Source organism: Ursus maritimus, unplaced genomic scaffold (genome assembly GCF_017311325.1).
Source record: "Ursus maritimus isolate PB19 unplaced genomic scaffold, ASM1731132v1 scaffold_19, whole genome shotgun sequence".
In the NCBI taxonomy this organism is placed as follows: Eukaryota; Metazoa; Chordata; class Mammalia; order Carnivora; family Ursidae; genus Ursus; species Ursus maritimus.
In genome coordinates, this window is record NW_024424341.1 from 34,196,491 (window position 1) to 34,213,553 (window position 17,063).

A 17,063-nucleotide genomic window follows, 5' to 3' on the forward strand; every position below is an offset into this window, starting at 1 on the left:
CACACACAGACACACACACTGTGTGTCCCAGCCATTAACCTCCTGCTCTTTCTAGAACATGCCACGTACATTTCTCTCTTGGGCCTTTGCTCTTGCTGTTTGCTCAACTTGGAATATTCTTCCCCAGACATCCACATGGATCTGCCCTCACTTCCTTCAAGCCTCAGCTTAGAGGACACCTCCTCTGGGGAGGCCTCCCTGATCACACCTGCTACCAGAGCCCCTCCCTTGCCCTATCCCCCACCATGTCTCACTCTGCTTTGGTTTAATTCTTACAGTACTTCCTGCTACCGGATGTAATATATATCGATTTGCTTATCTGTCTGCCCCCTTAAAATGTAATTCCTTGAGGGCAGGGATCTGGGCTGTTTGGCATGGCCTGCTCCCACAGCTGTACCAAGCTCATGGGCCCTCAGCAGCTCTGTTGACTGAGTGAGGGGATGGGCGTTGCCAGGACTGTGTTAATCTGTGGGTGATAGTAGCAAGCATTTGCACTAGCTTCGTGTAATGCACTCTGCTCAGCTCCTTGATGTGAACTATTGTCCCTCTAAATCCTCACCTCTACTCCACGAGCCCAGCCCGAGTTTTATTGTGTGTCCATTTTACAGGGGGAAATGGAAACCAGAGGGGGTGTGGCTGCCTCACGTTGGGGCTGAGAGTTAGACCTCTGCCTGACTCCACGCTCTAGTTTGGAGCCCAGGCTTAGTCCCTGGCCAATGCTGGGAAAGGGGGAGGCAGGTTGTAGGTTTCAGCCCCAGGTCGTGGAATCAGACTAGTGTTCATATCCCCTGGGCTGGACTTGGATCCTTGTGCAGAGGGGACTCAGGACAGACCTGCTTGGGCTGGAGTGGTCGGGGGACCCTCTTGCCCCGATCCTGCCTTCTCTGAAAGGGAAGGAAGACTCTCACCTAGCTCACTGTAACAGGAACTGCCACCCCCCCCACCCCCCAACCTTGGTTTGCAAAACTGAGCCTGGTGGGGAAATGAAGGGCTGGCTTGCTAACCACAGTGAAGACTCATTTGCAAAGGCAAAGCAGGGGCAGCAAGGCCCTTCTCTGACCCCAGCAGAAGGGATCAGCTTCTGCAGGCCACCTTCTTGCTCAAACCACTCGAGCCCCACCATTGGGCTTGGAGGCACTTACCAGCTGTGGGTTTTATAGTCTGGCGACCTCAGTCTTCTCCTCTGTTCAGTGGGAATGATAATAATAATAATAATAATAATAATAATAATAATATATGAAGGGCCAGTGAGGAAATGCATGTAACACCTTCTCTCCATGCCCACTCTGCAAACACTTGGGGGATAGTAGCTGTTATTATGGTGGTGGACGCAGTCAGCAACCCTCTCTTGGGTCCCACTCCCCACAGTAGCCACATTTCAGGAATAATCCTCAGGTTAAACAACAGAAGGTAAAGGCATATCTTCTAATGCATGCTCTTCTTTTCCTTTTTTGAGCAGAATTTGGCATTTTAGACAAACTTCAGTGAGCGGGCTGACAGTGAGTTGCCTGGTGGCATAGGGAGGGCCAGACCGGTTCCTGCAAAGCTGAGGAGTGAGACAGGCCAGCTCTCTTGCCTTGGGTTTGGGCGGGGGAGGGGGGAACACGGGAATGGGGGGAGCTGGGAGTGCCCTGTTAGCCATAGGTAACTGAGGCTTGCATACCAGCTCGCGTGGTACTGGGCCGCACCACTAACACGGGGCAATAAGTAATTACAGTGAGTGAGAAGCAGGAAAGGGGAAGTTGAGAAGAGGAAGGCAAGTCCTCCAGAGTAGGGGCATTTGAGCTGGGCCTTGAGCTGAGATGAGTGCTCTTTCCTGCTCTTGGATTCCTCGGAGAAGCTGCTCCTTCCTGGCAAAGAGCACGAAGCAGGGAAGCCCCATGTTTGGAGTTCAGGGACCCCATGAAGGCTTCTGGACCCAGGATGAGATCACCCCTTTAAAGAATGAGGGCTTCACCTCTCCGAGAAAGGGTTTCTAGGGCAGAGGGCCAGGTGGGCCGTGACTGGGTGTGTGGTGCATTCACCCTGGGGCACTGGGAGGGCCTTCTGGAAGACCAGGGCCTTCTCTTGCAGTCTGCCCATGTCCCTCTGAGCCCTTCCCCCTGACCCGTGTCTGTCAGTCAGTGGCGAGGGTCCTGAGCCAGTGTTCTGGCCCACATGGCCCAGTCCCCGCTGGTGAAGCGGGAGGGCCTAGCACTGTGGGAGGCATCTGGAAACCCCCAGCCTGTCCTGTTGATCATTAACAAGGTGGAAAGGTATTTCTGCCTGTCTTATCTAATGACTGACTCTGGCATTGGGAGCCCTGAACACTCCTGGCATCTCTATCAGCTGAGACTTGGCTTCAAAGCAAAGGATCCACCTTCAGCCGGATTCTAGCCTGTTCACCCCAGGGTTTTCCAAGAGGCTGTTGTGGGACAGCTCTCTCGACAATGGAAAAAGGAACGGGAAAGAGCTGGGCCACCTTGCCCACAGCTCGCTCTCTCTGTGAGACGCCCGTGCGTCACTGCCCTGCTGTCTTTGGCATCAAGGCCCAGGCAGGTGGCCGAGGGAATGACTTCAGTTTCCTGAGCCAACTCTGGAAAATGGGGATTTGTTCCCAAGGTTGGCAGGAAGAGTGAGGAGACGGTGAAGTCAGCTCTGGCACCTAATAAATACTTCGTAAGGAGGGTCTGGTCTGTTCTCTGTCCAAATCAGGTGCTTCTACCCTGGGCTTGACCTTGGCACGGCTCCATTTGCTGCCGGCAGAGTTGGTAGGTCAGTCCGTGTGAGTGCCTCCGTGCAGGGACTGGCATGGGTGGTGTTCGAGAATGCCAGCTCGGGATCCAGACGGATGGGTACAGTTCAGACCCCCAGCTCACCCAACCTGCTGGAGCTTCCACGGACAGGCTGATAACAGGGACCACTCACCTCCTGGGGCTGCAGGAGGCATCCCCAGCTAACGGACACCAAGCACTTGCCTGGTGTTTGATAGACCAGGAGCCGTCAGAGCCCCAGCGCTGCCTGTCAGGGTTTCCTGGCCTGGATGATCCCGAGAGCAAGATTCCAGCAGGACCCAGCTGGGCCAGGGTGATGTCTGAGTCGGGGGGCGGAGGCCGGGGTCTGCCCTCGAAAAGAACTCATCCCTCCTTGTGTTCTGGTAAAGAGGACAGGCTTGGGAGCTAAGACGGGTGGGTTTGAAATCCTGGTTCGACTCGTGTGTCCTTGGAAAGTCACTGACTCTCTGCCTCAGTGTCCTCATCTTTGGAATGCAGATGGCGATCTCGGCCTCACGTGAGCACACATGTGTCAGAATCCCTGGCCTCCTGCTTGGCTGTAGTAAATGTTTCTGTAAATGTGGCTTCCCTTCCCTTTTCTCTTCTCTGGTGTCTTCTGAAGCCAAGAGGTGGGTAGGAAGAGGAGGACCAGCATTTTCCATGGGAGGATTCAACACCAGTCAACTTCTAGAATTTTCTCGGAGTTGAACAGAATAGCCTGTGTTCTCAGAACCTTCCCTTTCCTATAAAAAAACAAGGACAAAGCATCTGACTGAAAGAGTGAGCTTGTGTTTACGTGCAGTGCTGCTCGTTGGGCTGAGGTTAGGGAAGGGCATGTTGAAATGAGTGGTTACTGCTGAGAAGGGTCCGAGTTTGCCCTCCCCCAGGGCGCTGTGCGCAGACTCCTGGCGGACGTTCACAGAAACCGTGTTCTTGGCTGTCGTCGCTGCCCTCGCGAATGTGTGGGCCCCAGAGCCCAGCCCGGCTCCAGGCCCCCTGCCGGCCACTTCCTCTGGGTTTCTGACTGGCTTATCAGAGGGCTGCATGAACATCTATTTCTGGCCTGGCTGGAAATAGTCTGGATCCTGGCATAAGGCGAGCCCGGAGTCAGTTCCTAGGATGGAGAAGTAGCCCGCTGGGAGGGGGTGAGGAAGTCTCTCGACAGTGTCCCCCAGGGGAGACCGGGCCCAGGGAACCGGAATCACCAGTGGGAGGGTGGTCCCTTTGCAGGTCCCTTCGCAGGTCCCTTTGGGTCTCCCTGAGTGCATCGAGAACATCCGTTTGGTATTAGCATGGGTTTTTTTCTTCCTTTCTTGGATATGCTATATTTTTTAATTGAACAACTTATTGAGATAATGATAGATTCACGTAAAGTTGTAAGAAATGATACAGAGATCCCACGTAGACATTACCCTGTTTCTCCCAGTGGTCTCATCTTGCGAAACTCTAGTGTGCCAAGCACAGTGAGCGTATGGGCGTCGTTTCAGTGCACTCCCGATCTTACTCAGGTTTTCCCAGTTTTGCTTGTCCTGTGCGTGCGCGCGTGCACGCGTGTGCGTGCATGTGGAGTTCTGTATGATTTTATCACATATGTACGCTCTTTGTATCTGCCACCACAGTCGAGACAAGGATCCCTGGGGTTCCCTCTTAACAACCACACCCACCTCCACATGGAAGGTGTGCATATGGTAAAATGTACATGAACAGTGGTGAGTGTGAGCTCAAATTGACACGTAAGGACACACCTCTGTGATCACTCCCCCCGCCCCCAGGGCTAGATCAGATCTGGGCCGCTCCTTGAACTGCTGCCCCAGGAGGTCACAACTGCTGTGACTTCCGTCTCCATCTGTGAGTCTGGCACGGCTCAGTCCGCCTCACTCAGTCCCCTCGAACCCACTGAGGGTGTGGTCTGTGGCATCAGCTATTTCTAGGCAGAATTTAATCATGTTCTATTTTCACTGTCTCTGTGTTGTACAATTCCTGTTACATATGGTGGGTGGGACTGGTTTTCTTTTTACCAAAGAGAAACTCCTTAAATAACTAACTAAATAAATACATAAATCTATGCATATATAGATTTATGTATTTATAATTTGTATATATTTGTAATTATATATTTTACCAAAGGTGAACTCCTTAAATATGTATATTTATTTATATATTTATAATTTGTATATAACATGTCTTATATATATTTTACCAAAAATAAACTACTTATATATATTTATTTATATATTTATAATTTGTATATAATTATAATCTATTATATATATATTTTATGAAAAGTAAACACCTTAAACACACACACACACACACACACATATGCAGTTGAAAAAAGGCGAGTTGATTTAAAGACTGATATTAGACAAAATAGTGCCAGCACTATGCAGATAGGGCAAACTTCATAAAGTTGATAAACAAATGACATTTCAGAAAGAATGTCAGAAGCACAGATGGCTCCAAAAAACAAAAAAACCACCCCACCCGAATCAAAAACTGGTCCAGTGGGGGTGGGGTGTGGTGGGATCTATATATGGTCTTTGTCCCATGAGGGCCTTCTGTGCAATTTTGATAAAGAATGCTGGTTTAAAGCAGAGGACATGAAAGGTTCCACAGGCCGTGTGTAAGGTGATGAGCCCTTCCGTAATGTCTTAGTGATTTTTGTTCCGTCTACACTCCACTTGTTCTGTAACTAATACATATTTTGAAATGGACTCATTGGTTTTAACTTAAATTTACAGAAAAGGAACTTTGATTCTCAAGTTTAGAGGAGCTAGATGTGTATTTTTTTCAATTTATGTTAAAAGACATCACAATTAAGACCTAACAAAGTGTGGAGACCGTTTAAGGCCCGCCCCCGTATGCCGTGATGGGGTTACTCCCATTGAGTTTCCAGCAGGAGGGAGAACACATCCCAGCCCAGTAACCCCAGAACAGTGAATATCGAAAGACGGTGATGGTCGGTGTTGGGGGTTTTAGCTGGCCAGTGCATAAAGCTCCTCTCTTCTCGTCGTCTCCTGAATTTGGAAACAGTTGAGAAACCCGGGTAACGGATACACAGCAACAGGAAGGTCTGCTCTGTTTGCGCCTGCTGGGGAGTCTGGCTCAGAATCCGTCACAGAGCCCTGCCCTGCTCACTCTGTCTCTGTCACTGGTGGACACCCATGGGCCTATGAGAGGAGCCCCCTCCGAGCACCAGGGAACAGGGCAGGGCATGTGGCTCTTGGGGGACAGATTGGACACGGAGGCTAAGCTGCGCATGCCCAGTTCCTTCTTCTAGACTCCTGTTAGGGGGTGTTCCCTGCTCCCCTGGGGAGAAGGGGTCCCTGGAGGGAAGAGAAGCTCAGCCCGTTTCTCCAGTACCACTTAAAACTCTGCAACATCTAGAGAACAGTTCATCTAGCATTTCTGGGTGAGTACAGAGCACGGCAGGAACAGCTACCTCATCGGTTGGGTGCTGGTATTCCAGAACCTCCTAATAGAAGCGCAAGGCTGGCATATTCCCCACTGGAGATCAGCACAGTCTCAAAAATTGTTCCCTTTTTAACAAAGAAGATGAGGACAGTCTCCTTCACTACCCCCCCCCCCAATCCCTAGGCTTTCAAAGGACTTGAATATCTAAAGCTCATGAAACAGTTTACATTTTACCAAGTTCTTCCAGGTATGTCTGCCTGTGGGATGGATATTCATTCCCATTTTACAGATGACAAAGTAGTGGCTAAGCCAGAATAAAGACGCCCATCCCAAGCTGGGTTTTAAGCGCATGTCTGCTAGGTTCTTCTGAAGTTGGGCTCTTTCTCCTCTCCCACACTGACGGTGTTCAGACTGTGTATTTTGCAGTGCATCTCACTTGCCCATCTAGCTTTCAGGTTAGATGCCGTCACGTATGTGCAACAGGCCAACACCCTTGCTTTTGTAAAGCAGAGCCTTTCACTGAGACCCAGCACCCCTGAGACAAACTGGAGCCGCCAGCGTCGGGGAAGGTGTTGTTGGAGGGTGGTGTGCAAGAATGTGCATCCCAGCAGCCAAGTTAGCCTTGACTGAGACCTCCTGGGGCCACGGGGTTCCTGTTCATGTAATTTCACTTCGTTGGCAGAGCCGCTCAGTGAGGGAGCGACTGCCGTCACGGTCGGTGCAGGTGGGGAAAGAGCGGAGAAGGGAGATGGTCTGCCCAAGCTCCCAGGCGCCGTTGGGGCGACTTGCCCCAGCTCCGGGACCCCTGCAGGGCTTTCTACCCCCCTCACCGGGTTACCTCCAGCCTTCAGAGCTCTGCCAAGATGCACACCCTCAGAAAAGCCTCTCTTCCCCTAGCTGGGGAGAAGCCCCGGTGTAGACTTTGTTCCTCTCCTTTGAGGTGTTCGGTGTGGTTGGAGGCTTACGTGTTCATGTGCTGGTTTGGAGAGGGTCTGTCCTCTCCGGGCTTCTGAGGGTGGGGACCGTGTCTGTGTGCTTCCCTGGCACTTCCTCAGCGCGACACTTGGTAACGGCCTGGCTGATTGAATGGCAGACGCATGGACGGGGGGTGGGGATATGTGTGCGAAGGTGTCAAGGCTCAGTGCTCTTCTTTTCCCCTTAAATATGGCTGGAGGGGCACCTGGGTAGCTCAGCTGGTTGAGCGTCTGACTTCAGATCAGGTCATGATCCCAGGGTGCTGGGATCGAGTCCTGCATCGGGCTCCCTGCTCAACAGGAAGCCTGCCTCTCCCTCTGCCTGCTGCTCCCCCTGTTCGTGCTGTCTCTCTCTCCCTCTCTCTCTCTCTCTGTCAAATAAATAAATAAAATTGTTTAAAAAACTATGGCTGGAGCTTCCCTGAAGATGCTTGAAGCCTGTTGGCAGACGGTAGCACTTGAGCACAAGTGTGGGAAGCAGGGGAAAGGCCGCGTGCCTGGTGTGAAGGTGGGAGGATGTTCCAGGAGCAGGGGGCAGCTTGAGAGTGGCCCAGAAAAGGAGCAGGGTTTGAAGAATGGGGTCATGGGGACAGCCAGCAAAGGGGGTGGTGGAGTCAGGCGGGGGAGTGGGAGGAGGCTGGAAACCCCAAGCGTGTGTCTGCAGGTGATGGGTGGGGAGGGCAGCGGGAGGGTGTCCGGACCTGGGGAAGGCCCGAGGTGATGCTGGGAAGCCGAGTTTGTGCAGAGATGAGGCCTCACTTCTGTGGCTGTGTTATCTCACTTCTTCAAGCAGGAAACACGGCTGCTGAGCCCCACCGCAGGAGCGCGCATGGCCTGAGCTCTGGTCACCAGAGCCTAGTTTGAAAATAAAGTCGGTCATCTTAATGACTATGTGCCTTTGGCGAAAAATTCTAACCAAAGCAGATCAAGCCCACCATTTGCTCGTCATCCTTCCTACCAGTAACCCTCATTGTCAGCAAATTGGTGCACTTTTTTTCCTGCCTTGTCTCCTGCTTTTGCACACACAAGTATACAATGTACAAACATAGGCATCCCTCTTTAGCCGAGTCTAATGCATTTGGAAACATGAGGGAGAGCATTTTTTTTTTTGTTTTTGGCTAACCGTATAGTATGTCCTATTACGTGGATATAAATGGTGATGCGTTACCAACTGAAAAAAAGCCACCCCCAGTGTTGCTTAATACTCTTAAACACTTGGAGGCCAATCCATCAGATATTTTTTGCATGAATACAAAGCACAAATACCTAATTATTTGATGCTTTAATGAACTTGATACGGGGCATGTTTGGAAACCGTACAGAGGGGACTATATAGTGTTGGTTGTGAATTTTCATTTTCTCCCCCCTGTCCTTTACTTTGTAACTTAATGGAAATGACAGTAAACTAATCTGTTAAGAATACTAGAGACGTTATCTAAATAGGACTCTGGTAGTCTGCTTGGCAGGAGTAAATGCTAGGACTCAGGCAGGACTTCCTGGGGTGGGCAGGACGCTGGGTTGGATGCACGGTGATTTGCAGCATCAGGAGTGCTGGACTTGGTCCTCTCCTGTCGCAGACTGATACGCCCAATATTTTCATCGGTGCCTGTGCATGGACGTCCTACAGCAGGTGTAATGGGAGTAGTATGTTTTGTGTAAAAAAAAATATATATATATATTTGCAAGTTAGAGTGGATATTTAGTTAGAAATTGAGTGATAGACCCCTGTGCACGATATGTATGTACACACGTTTGTACATGTGAACACACGTGCATACACGTGCAGACACAGTACCCTCTTTACATAAGGTGGTGTGGATTTTTTTTCCACATCAATACATATGGATGGATCTGCGTCTTTAGTTTCCACAACCGATAAATGAAGAGACTGTGGTTTTTTTCTTACACCTTATATGAGTCTGGCTTTATTCAGTTGCATTAATAATTTTAAAAATAAGAGCTAACAAGCACCTACAAGCGACTACATCTTTATTAGTCATAATTACGAGGCACTGTTGTAATACTCACGCACGCACTCCTTAATCCTCGAAGAGCACTGTGTGAGAAGACTCTTCTTGCTCCTTCTGCTCAGATGAGGAAGTGGAGGCCCAGAGAGGTGAATTCCTCCCAGAAGCACCTGTGAGAAGCTGGGATTCGAGCCCAGGCCTGCAGTTTCCAGAGTCCATCATTGGTCACCAGACACACACTTCCCATGACTTGGGTGGCAAGTCTGCAATCCCAGCACTAGGATTTTATTTCCAGTTGCAGGCCAGAAAGATGATTTGGGATTGACCTAGTTGAGTGCAGGAGGCCTGACCCCCATTGCTGCTCTGCACCCCATGGGCAATGGGATCATCCTTCAGGAAGGTGCCCCTGTGTGATGCGAGATCAAGTGCGTGTCAACCACAGGCCCGTCAGGCTTTGCTGATTACCAAATAGAAAACCACCCTTGCTGGCGAGGGATTTCCTTCCTGCTTTCTTGGGGCTCCGGGTAACCAAGGGGGTGCTGGATAGCAGGCAGCCCTCTGGTTCCCCTGGAGCCGGGCCCTCCTTGCTCAGGAGTCCTGGAAAGTAGTAGCAATAGCTGCAGAAAGCTTGGTGGTGTCTCCAGCACCCCTTTTCCATGGAGGCCCCAGCCACAGGCCCACCCACAGCTGACTTTCCACCTGTGCATGAGTGTCCTCCCTGGTCTGCACTGGTGGCCAGACAAGCCCCACAGCATGATGGAGGCACCTCACAATTACAAGGCCTGCAGCCCCGAGAGCATGGACTCAGGAGTGTGCTCTCCACTCCTGGGAGATACCCGAGAGAACTGAAAACGGGTGTTCAAGCAGAAACTTGTATGTGAGGGTTCATGGCCTCACTATTTCCAGTAGCCGAAAGGTGGACACAATCTAAAAATGTCCATCAGCAGGAGACTGGATAAAAAATTGAAGTGTGGTCTATCTGTACCAGAGTATTACTCATCCATAGAGATGAATGAAGTCCCTGCTAAGACACGGAGGAACCTTGATTTTATACTAACTGAGAGAAGCCCGACACAAAAGACCATGTATTGTGTGATTCCCTTTAGATAAAGTGTCCAGAAAAGGCAGATCTGTAGAGACTGAAAGTAGGTTCGTGGTTGCGGGGGGCTGGTGTGGGGACAGGAGGGGAACGGGGAGTGATGGCTACAGGGTATGGGTGTCTATTTGTGGTCATGAAGACGGTCTTAAATTGACGGTGGCGGTTTGCACAGGTCTGTAAACGTATTAGAAGCTATGGAATTATACGCTTGAAATGCATGAACTGTATGGCACGTGCATACATCTTGATATGGCTGTTCTCTGAAACCACAGCACGTTATCTATAGTCCCAGAACCACCTGCTGAGCCAGGATACCTTTGGGGGTACAGAACGCATGGGGGCAGTGACAGCTTGTCCTGTCTCCGTGGGGGGAGCCCAGAGAAGCTGTTCTCTGCAGTGACTGAGACGTGACCACATCCTTCACTACTGTGCCTGAAATACATACCGGACCTTTGACCCCTCCAACATACCGATCCCTGTGTCCCATGGGGGTGGCACGGAAACTTCCGTATCGAGTCCCCGATGTAGCAGAGGCCGCCTCGGGCGGATTCTGCCTGCTGTAGCGTCGACTTCTGCACATCGAGGCCAGCTTGGTGTGAACGCTGCCACCCTCTGCTTGAGGGCCGGGGGAGGCAGGCCCCAGAAACAGCCCTCGACCCACAGCACATGGGGTTTGGGAATAAATAGCCAGTTCCCTCATTCCGTGGTGGGGCGAGCACTCCCAGAGCCCCCGTGGGGTCGGCTCCAGGTGCCCACGGAGGGCCAGCTTGACGACCTAGCAGCCTCTTCCTCAGCTCTTTTCCTTGCCAGTCTCCCGTCCTCATTCCTCTACCAGTGTTCCTGGGACCATCTCCCAAATAAGAAGCTAAGTCATTCATTCACGGTACCCGAGTTCTGCTGGGAGCCAGGCTCTGGTGCAGGAGGTGGTGAGGCTCCAGTTGTGAGCGAGTGGGACAGACAGGATCCCTGTTCTCCCGCGGCTTAGAGGAGGACGCACCCCTACACACAGATGCGCGCGTGAGGAGCTTTACGGGCCAGTTACAAAGATAACCGGACGAATCATTTCACGGGCGACGTGGAGAAGGCAGGCAGTGTTGAGAAGTCGCTCGGGTGAGATGGCACAAGTCCAATCAACTGATGACAGGGAGCAAGGGCAGCCCCTGCAGGAGGCCTAGTCTCTCCAGGAGCATCTTGAGTGAGGCTGCGCTTACCTGGGGGGTAGGGGAGGGAGGGGGGTGTGATCGGCATGACGTCATGGAGGGACCGGTCCTGCTGGTGCCGGGGGTGTCTGCAGCCCTCTCCCGGGACAGGCCTGGCTCCGAAGCAGGGGTGCTTGCTGGCGCCGAAGGGGAAAGTGGGACCCCTCGCCTCACTAACGTGGCTGTTTCTCTTTTGTTCTCTTTCCATGTCTCACGCTTCTTCCTCTCTGACTTGGTATGTGTGCGTGTTTGTGTCTCTCTCCTTCCTCGCCTGGGTGGCATGTGTGGTGTCTCTGTCCCTCTTGGTCCTGTCTGGGGGTCTCTGTGTTTGTTCATATCTCTGTGTCCATCTCCGGCTTCTGTCCCGGTTGCTCTGCCCCCTTCCTCATTCAACAACTGTTGGTCGGACTCCGCTGTGTACCAGCCACTGTGCTAGGGGCCGGGACACGGTGCTGAGGAAGGGAGCCCCTTCGAGGGAAAAGGTTCCGAGCCCACGAGTCGCCCCTGCCGGCACTGGTCTCTGCTCAGTGCTGTGGGGAGAGGGGCTGGGTCATAGGATAGCAGGAATTGGAGGATTTTCTCTGAGGTCCGTGGTGGTTGAGCTGAAACTGGAAGGGGGAACTCGGAGGTAACCAGGCCCAGAGCGTTCCTATCCGAGGCAACAGCACGTGCTGGTGCTCTGTGGCAGGGGTGACCGCTCACTGCGTGGCTGGAACTCGGAGGCCGAGGGTGCAGGCCAGGTAGGGCTGGCGGGGTCCACACTGGGCCTTGGTTCTCAGTCCTAAGAGTACTGGGGTGCAGTCAGAAGGTTTGAAGCCCAGGAAGGCCATGAGCATATTTATTTATTTACTTCTTTATTTTTTAAAGATTTATTTATTTTAAAGATTTTTATTTTTTTATTTGACAGAGATAGAGACAGCCAGCGAGAGAGGGAACACAAGTAGGGGGAGTGGGAGAGGAAGAAGCAGGCTCATAGAGGAGGAGCCTGACGTGGGGCTCGATCCCGGAACGCCGGGATCACGCCCTGAGCCGAAGGCAGACGCTTTAACCGCTGTGCCACCCAGGCGCCCCTAAAGATTTATTTATTTTAGAGCATGCACATGGTGGGGGGAGAGGGACAGAGGGAAGCAGAGGGTCCCCGCTGAGGGCAGAGCCTGGTGCAGGGCTCGAGCTCATGACTCTGAGATCATGACCCAAGCCGAAATCAAGAGTCAGACGTTTAACCGACTGAGCCACTCAGATGCCCCAACATGAGCTGATTTTAGTTTCATAAGAATGGCTCTCGGGGTAACTTCTGGCTACTTCAGGAGGCCAAGCAGGAGATTCAGTGATTTGGATTTTGGCATTGGCCGTGGGAATGGAGAGAAGTTGACCGAGTCAAGAGTAATTTAGAAAGTAGAACTGGTAATTGCCTGAAGACAATGTTACAATATATGAAATGTTTTCTTTATGTACATGTGTCAGATTTTTATTGTAAGTTTGCTGTAGGGAGAAAAACTCACAGTAGGCCAATTCAGAGATTCTCGCCTACAGATATTGTATGGGGCACGAGGATAGTAGATAATCACTGCTAAGCTTGATAGGAAAAAAAAAAATACTTGCTTCAAGTTACTAGCATCTTGACTGCCAGTGAGCTGGGTGGGTAACATCCCAGAACAAACCTCACCACCCTTAATGTTCTTAGAGGAGCCCTCAACAGTTAAATCAGCAATGCTAATTTCCTCCTAGAAGGCTGTAAATTTCAGTGCACACAAAGGGTCTGTGTTTTGGTGTTTATTTTTGAGGGTAAAGAGAAACAACTCCAGGTTTCTGGGTTGGGTGAAGAATGGGGATCTCACCCCCAACCTTCCCCCACCAGGGTTTAGAGACACCCCCACTCCCGAAACAAAAGACCCACTCACGGTTGATAAGTGGTTTTTAACACTTTCTGATTTGCAACAGTTTTAGACTCAGGTGAACGTTGCAGAAATAGTACAGGATTTCTGTGTACCGTTCATCCGACTTCCCCCAGTGATAACATCTTTCTTTCCCAGTCACCAAACCCAGGACGCTGACACTGGTACAGTGTGATTAAAATACAGACCTGAGGGGCACTTGGGTGGCTCAGTCAGTTGAGGGTCTGCCTTCGGCTTAGGTCATGATCTCGGAGTCCTGGGATCAAACCCTGTGTGGGGCTCCCTGCTTGGTGGGGAGTCTGCTTCTCCCTCTCCCATTGCACTCACACCTCCCCCCATTCGTGCTCCCGTGCCCATTCTCTCTCTCTCTCTCTCTCAGATCTTTGAAAAATAAAATAAATTACGGACCTGAATTGGTTTTCACCATTTTTTACGTGTACTCAGGTTTGGTTTGGTGTCAAGCTGTACAGAGCTTTCTCTCGTGTGTAGGATTGTGTAAACACTGCCACACACAGGGTGCAGAACGGATGTGCCCATTTAAAGTCTTTTTTCACATTCCTTCATGTCTCCTGTCTGCCAAGCTGTTTTTGGTTTGGCTACACCCATGGGAAGAAAGTAGAGAGCTTCCAGTTCATTCCATCCCTCTCCCTCCTAATTGCATTCACTGCACCCCCACTCCTGTTGCTACCTGTGAAGGGCCATGAACCTTTCCTGCTGTTTCAACCCTGACTCTAAATGCCTTCACCTGTCTGCTTCCACCACCCCAGGTCCAAGCTCCCTCCCTCGCCTCCCATTTCCAGGGACACCTTTTTTCCTGTTTCTCTCTTCAGTGCAGGGACTCAGATATACATGCCAGGACTCTCAGGGTTGCAAGTGATAGAAACTCAGGTCACACTAGCCAAAGCTAAAAAGAGAATTTGTTGTGTCGTGGAAGTAGCGTTTTCTCGGGCGGGAATGGCTTCCAGTGTAACTGGACCTAGGGGTTCAGATAGTACATCTGAACTCAATCTTTTCTTTCTCTCTGGCGGGCGGCATGCTCCCTGCTACCTCCACACTCCTGTTTTATCAACCAGGCAGCAGCAGCAAGAGAAATTTTATAAATATCTCTGGCCAAAAAAGTGCCAGGAGGATGCTGGTGGGCCTTGTGCTCGTCCCTGAACCAGTCACGTTGCCCCAGGTTGGGGCACCTTGGTCACTCCTAGGACCCTTGGGGCCCCCCGACTTGTGGTGGTCGGTGGTGAGGGGAGGCAGATCAGCTTCCTCTGAAGCACGTAGCATGGGTCCATTCCAGGAAAGGTGCTGTTTTGACAGACAAAGGGGAGGAAGGTACTGGTCGAACTTGATTCTTCTTGACAGTCCATGGTCATCCTATGGCAGGGAGGGAGATCTCCCTTGGGTCAGGCGGCCATATGTTGCACGGGGAGGTCACCCCTGGATCAGGCGGCCATCCTGTGGGGGAGGGGGAGGGGTCGTCCCTGGGTCAGGCGGCCATCTGAGGTGGCCGGGGTCTCCCTTGGGTCAGGTGGCCATCCTGGCCCGGTTTGGCTAAGAGTGGGTTGGAGTCCTCCAGCAGGCGGGGCTGTAGAAAGGATAGATTTTCTCCTGTTTCTATACCACTCTCCCAGTACTTAATAGCTTAGAACAGCAAGCTTTGTACCGACTCGCACGCAGTCCTGCAGTCTGGACGGGGCTGAGGGGCCGGGGAGTGAAGACGCCGGGCGGTGCGTGTGCAGGGCCGGCCTGTGGCTGCGTGCGTAGGTGGAGTGAACTCTGGCTTCTGATGGGCCCGTCTTCATTGCCTTGTAGTGGATATCATGGAAATCAAGGAAATCCGCCCAGGGAAGAACTCCAAGGACTTTGAGCGTGCCAAAGCTGTCCGCCAGAAGGAAGACTGCTGCTTTACCGTCCTGTACGGCACCCAGTTTGTTCTCAGCACGCTCAGCTTGGCAGGTGAGTGCCCCTCCCTGCGCTCCTCTCCCTGCCTGTGCCTGGCTTCTCCCTACGATGTTCTGTAGCAGCAGAAGGCTCACACCTGCCTGCCCCTCATGTGTGTTTGGGGGCATCATGGTTTTGAATTCTAACCCTGTCCCTTTCTGGCTGTGTGCCTTTGGGCAAGCTGCTCCACCTCTCTGAGCTGCAGTTTGCTCAGCTGTGAAACAGGAACAATGGTAACCCGGCCTCACTGGGACGTTGTACGCATTATGTTAAGGGCCTGCTTGGCTCATGCGGAGAGCTGAAGGCAGGTTATAGTTTTCGTCCGGTGGAGCCTGGCCTGTACTGTATATTCAACTGAGCTGGAGAAACTGCCCTGAAATCTTGTATCTCACACATATGTGCGTGCACACACACACACACCCCTACACAGACGCATGCACGCTCACACACGTACACACAGTGCACTTGCCACATGCGGATACATACGTGTGCATGCATGTAGGCACTCACACAGACACACGATCTGGGGGTGAGATTTCCAACCATCCCTATGAATTCACTCAAAAGCCAAAGGGGCTTCTGCGAGGCCAGAGGATGAGCTGTGGGAAAGCCCAGGCACTTGACTCAGGGGCGGAAGCTTGCCACCACCTTCAGGTCCAGTCCTAGAATTCACTGACTTATGTGCAATTGGGAGTGATGAGAGAGAAAATAAACCCCGTTATAAGTAGCCCCAAGTGTGGGGGGGAAACAATGAAATTGAGCAGTGTCAGGGATATTTAAATTAGGGCCCAATAGCTCTCGTTGATTTGCTTTCTCACTGCTCGGCACGCAGCTTTGAGCATGGACTCTGTGCTGGGCTGTCCTCAATGCCACTGGGGCTGAGTGAGACCAGTCGCTGCCTTTCAGGGGCTCAGTACACCGTGATAAGACCGGACTGTGGCTCTGTAGGAGAACAGAGGGCCAATCTCAGGGAAGTCTTTGCAGAGGAGGTGACTTTGAAATTGGGTTTTGAGGCATCAGTGGGAGTTGGGATGAAAGAGGGAGGCCGGTCCAGGGAGAGGGTGTTCCATGTGTGAGGGCTTAAAGGAGGGAGTCAGCAAGCTGGCTGTGGGCCATGATGAGTGCACATCTGACTGATGGTGTGTGGTTGGTGCAGAGATGGGGCAGGAGAGAGGGGCCTGTGCCCATGAACTTCTGAATTGTGTCCACTTGGCCCTGCTGCAGGCTGAGGCCTGGAGGTTCCGGGAAGGGAGACCATGAGAGCCCAAGCGAGTCTTGGAGTCCAGTCCGCTCTGGGGTCTTTGTTTTGGAGCTCTAGAATTCAGGTCCGGTGGAGAGATGGCCAAGACCTGGATTCAGATCCCAGCTTCCCACTTATGGGTTCTGGGACAGGTCTCCTAACACTTCTGAGCTCAATTTTCTCCCCCTCCCCGTGGGAAAAGGGGGAGCAGCAATCTTGGCATGCTCTTGTCCAGATAAACAAGGTACCTGGTTCTTAGGAGATGGTTAAAACTCAAAGAGGTGTCTGCATTGCTAGCTCCATTTTACTGACATGAGGCACAGAGAGGTTAAGGAACCAGGTGAATGTCACACAGCCCCGAAGTGGTGCAGTGGGACTTGTCAGTGATGCCAAGCTCTTACCCACTGCTTGGTGCTGCCTCTCTCCCCTCTCCCTGGCCTTGACGAGAAACGGGAAATGCTGAGGGTGGCTCAGGATCATGGTGGGAATTATCCCAGACCCTCTACCTTATTCACTAGTATAGGGATAAAAGCTAAAACTGTTGGGGGAAAAAATTGTCCCATTTGTTACCCTTGCTGTAGACGGGT

General features: G+C 51.8%; 1 protein-coding gene across 2 annotated transcripts in view; it reads left to right on the forward strand.

Moving 5' to 3' along the window:
• Nucleotides 1-17,063, forward strand: part of PLCG2 (phospholipase C gamma 2) — a 141,262-nt gene that overhangs the window by 38,296 nt on the left and 85,903 nt on the right. For both annotated transcript variants that reach the window (XM_040633651.1, XM_040633650.1), the window contains exon 3: nt 15,108-15,251. In XM_040633651.1, the coding sequence (XP_040489585.1) occupies nt 15,108-15,251 (144 nt within the window). The remainder of the gene's footprint in view (nt 1-15,107; nt 15,252-17,063) is intronic.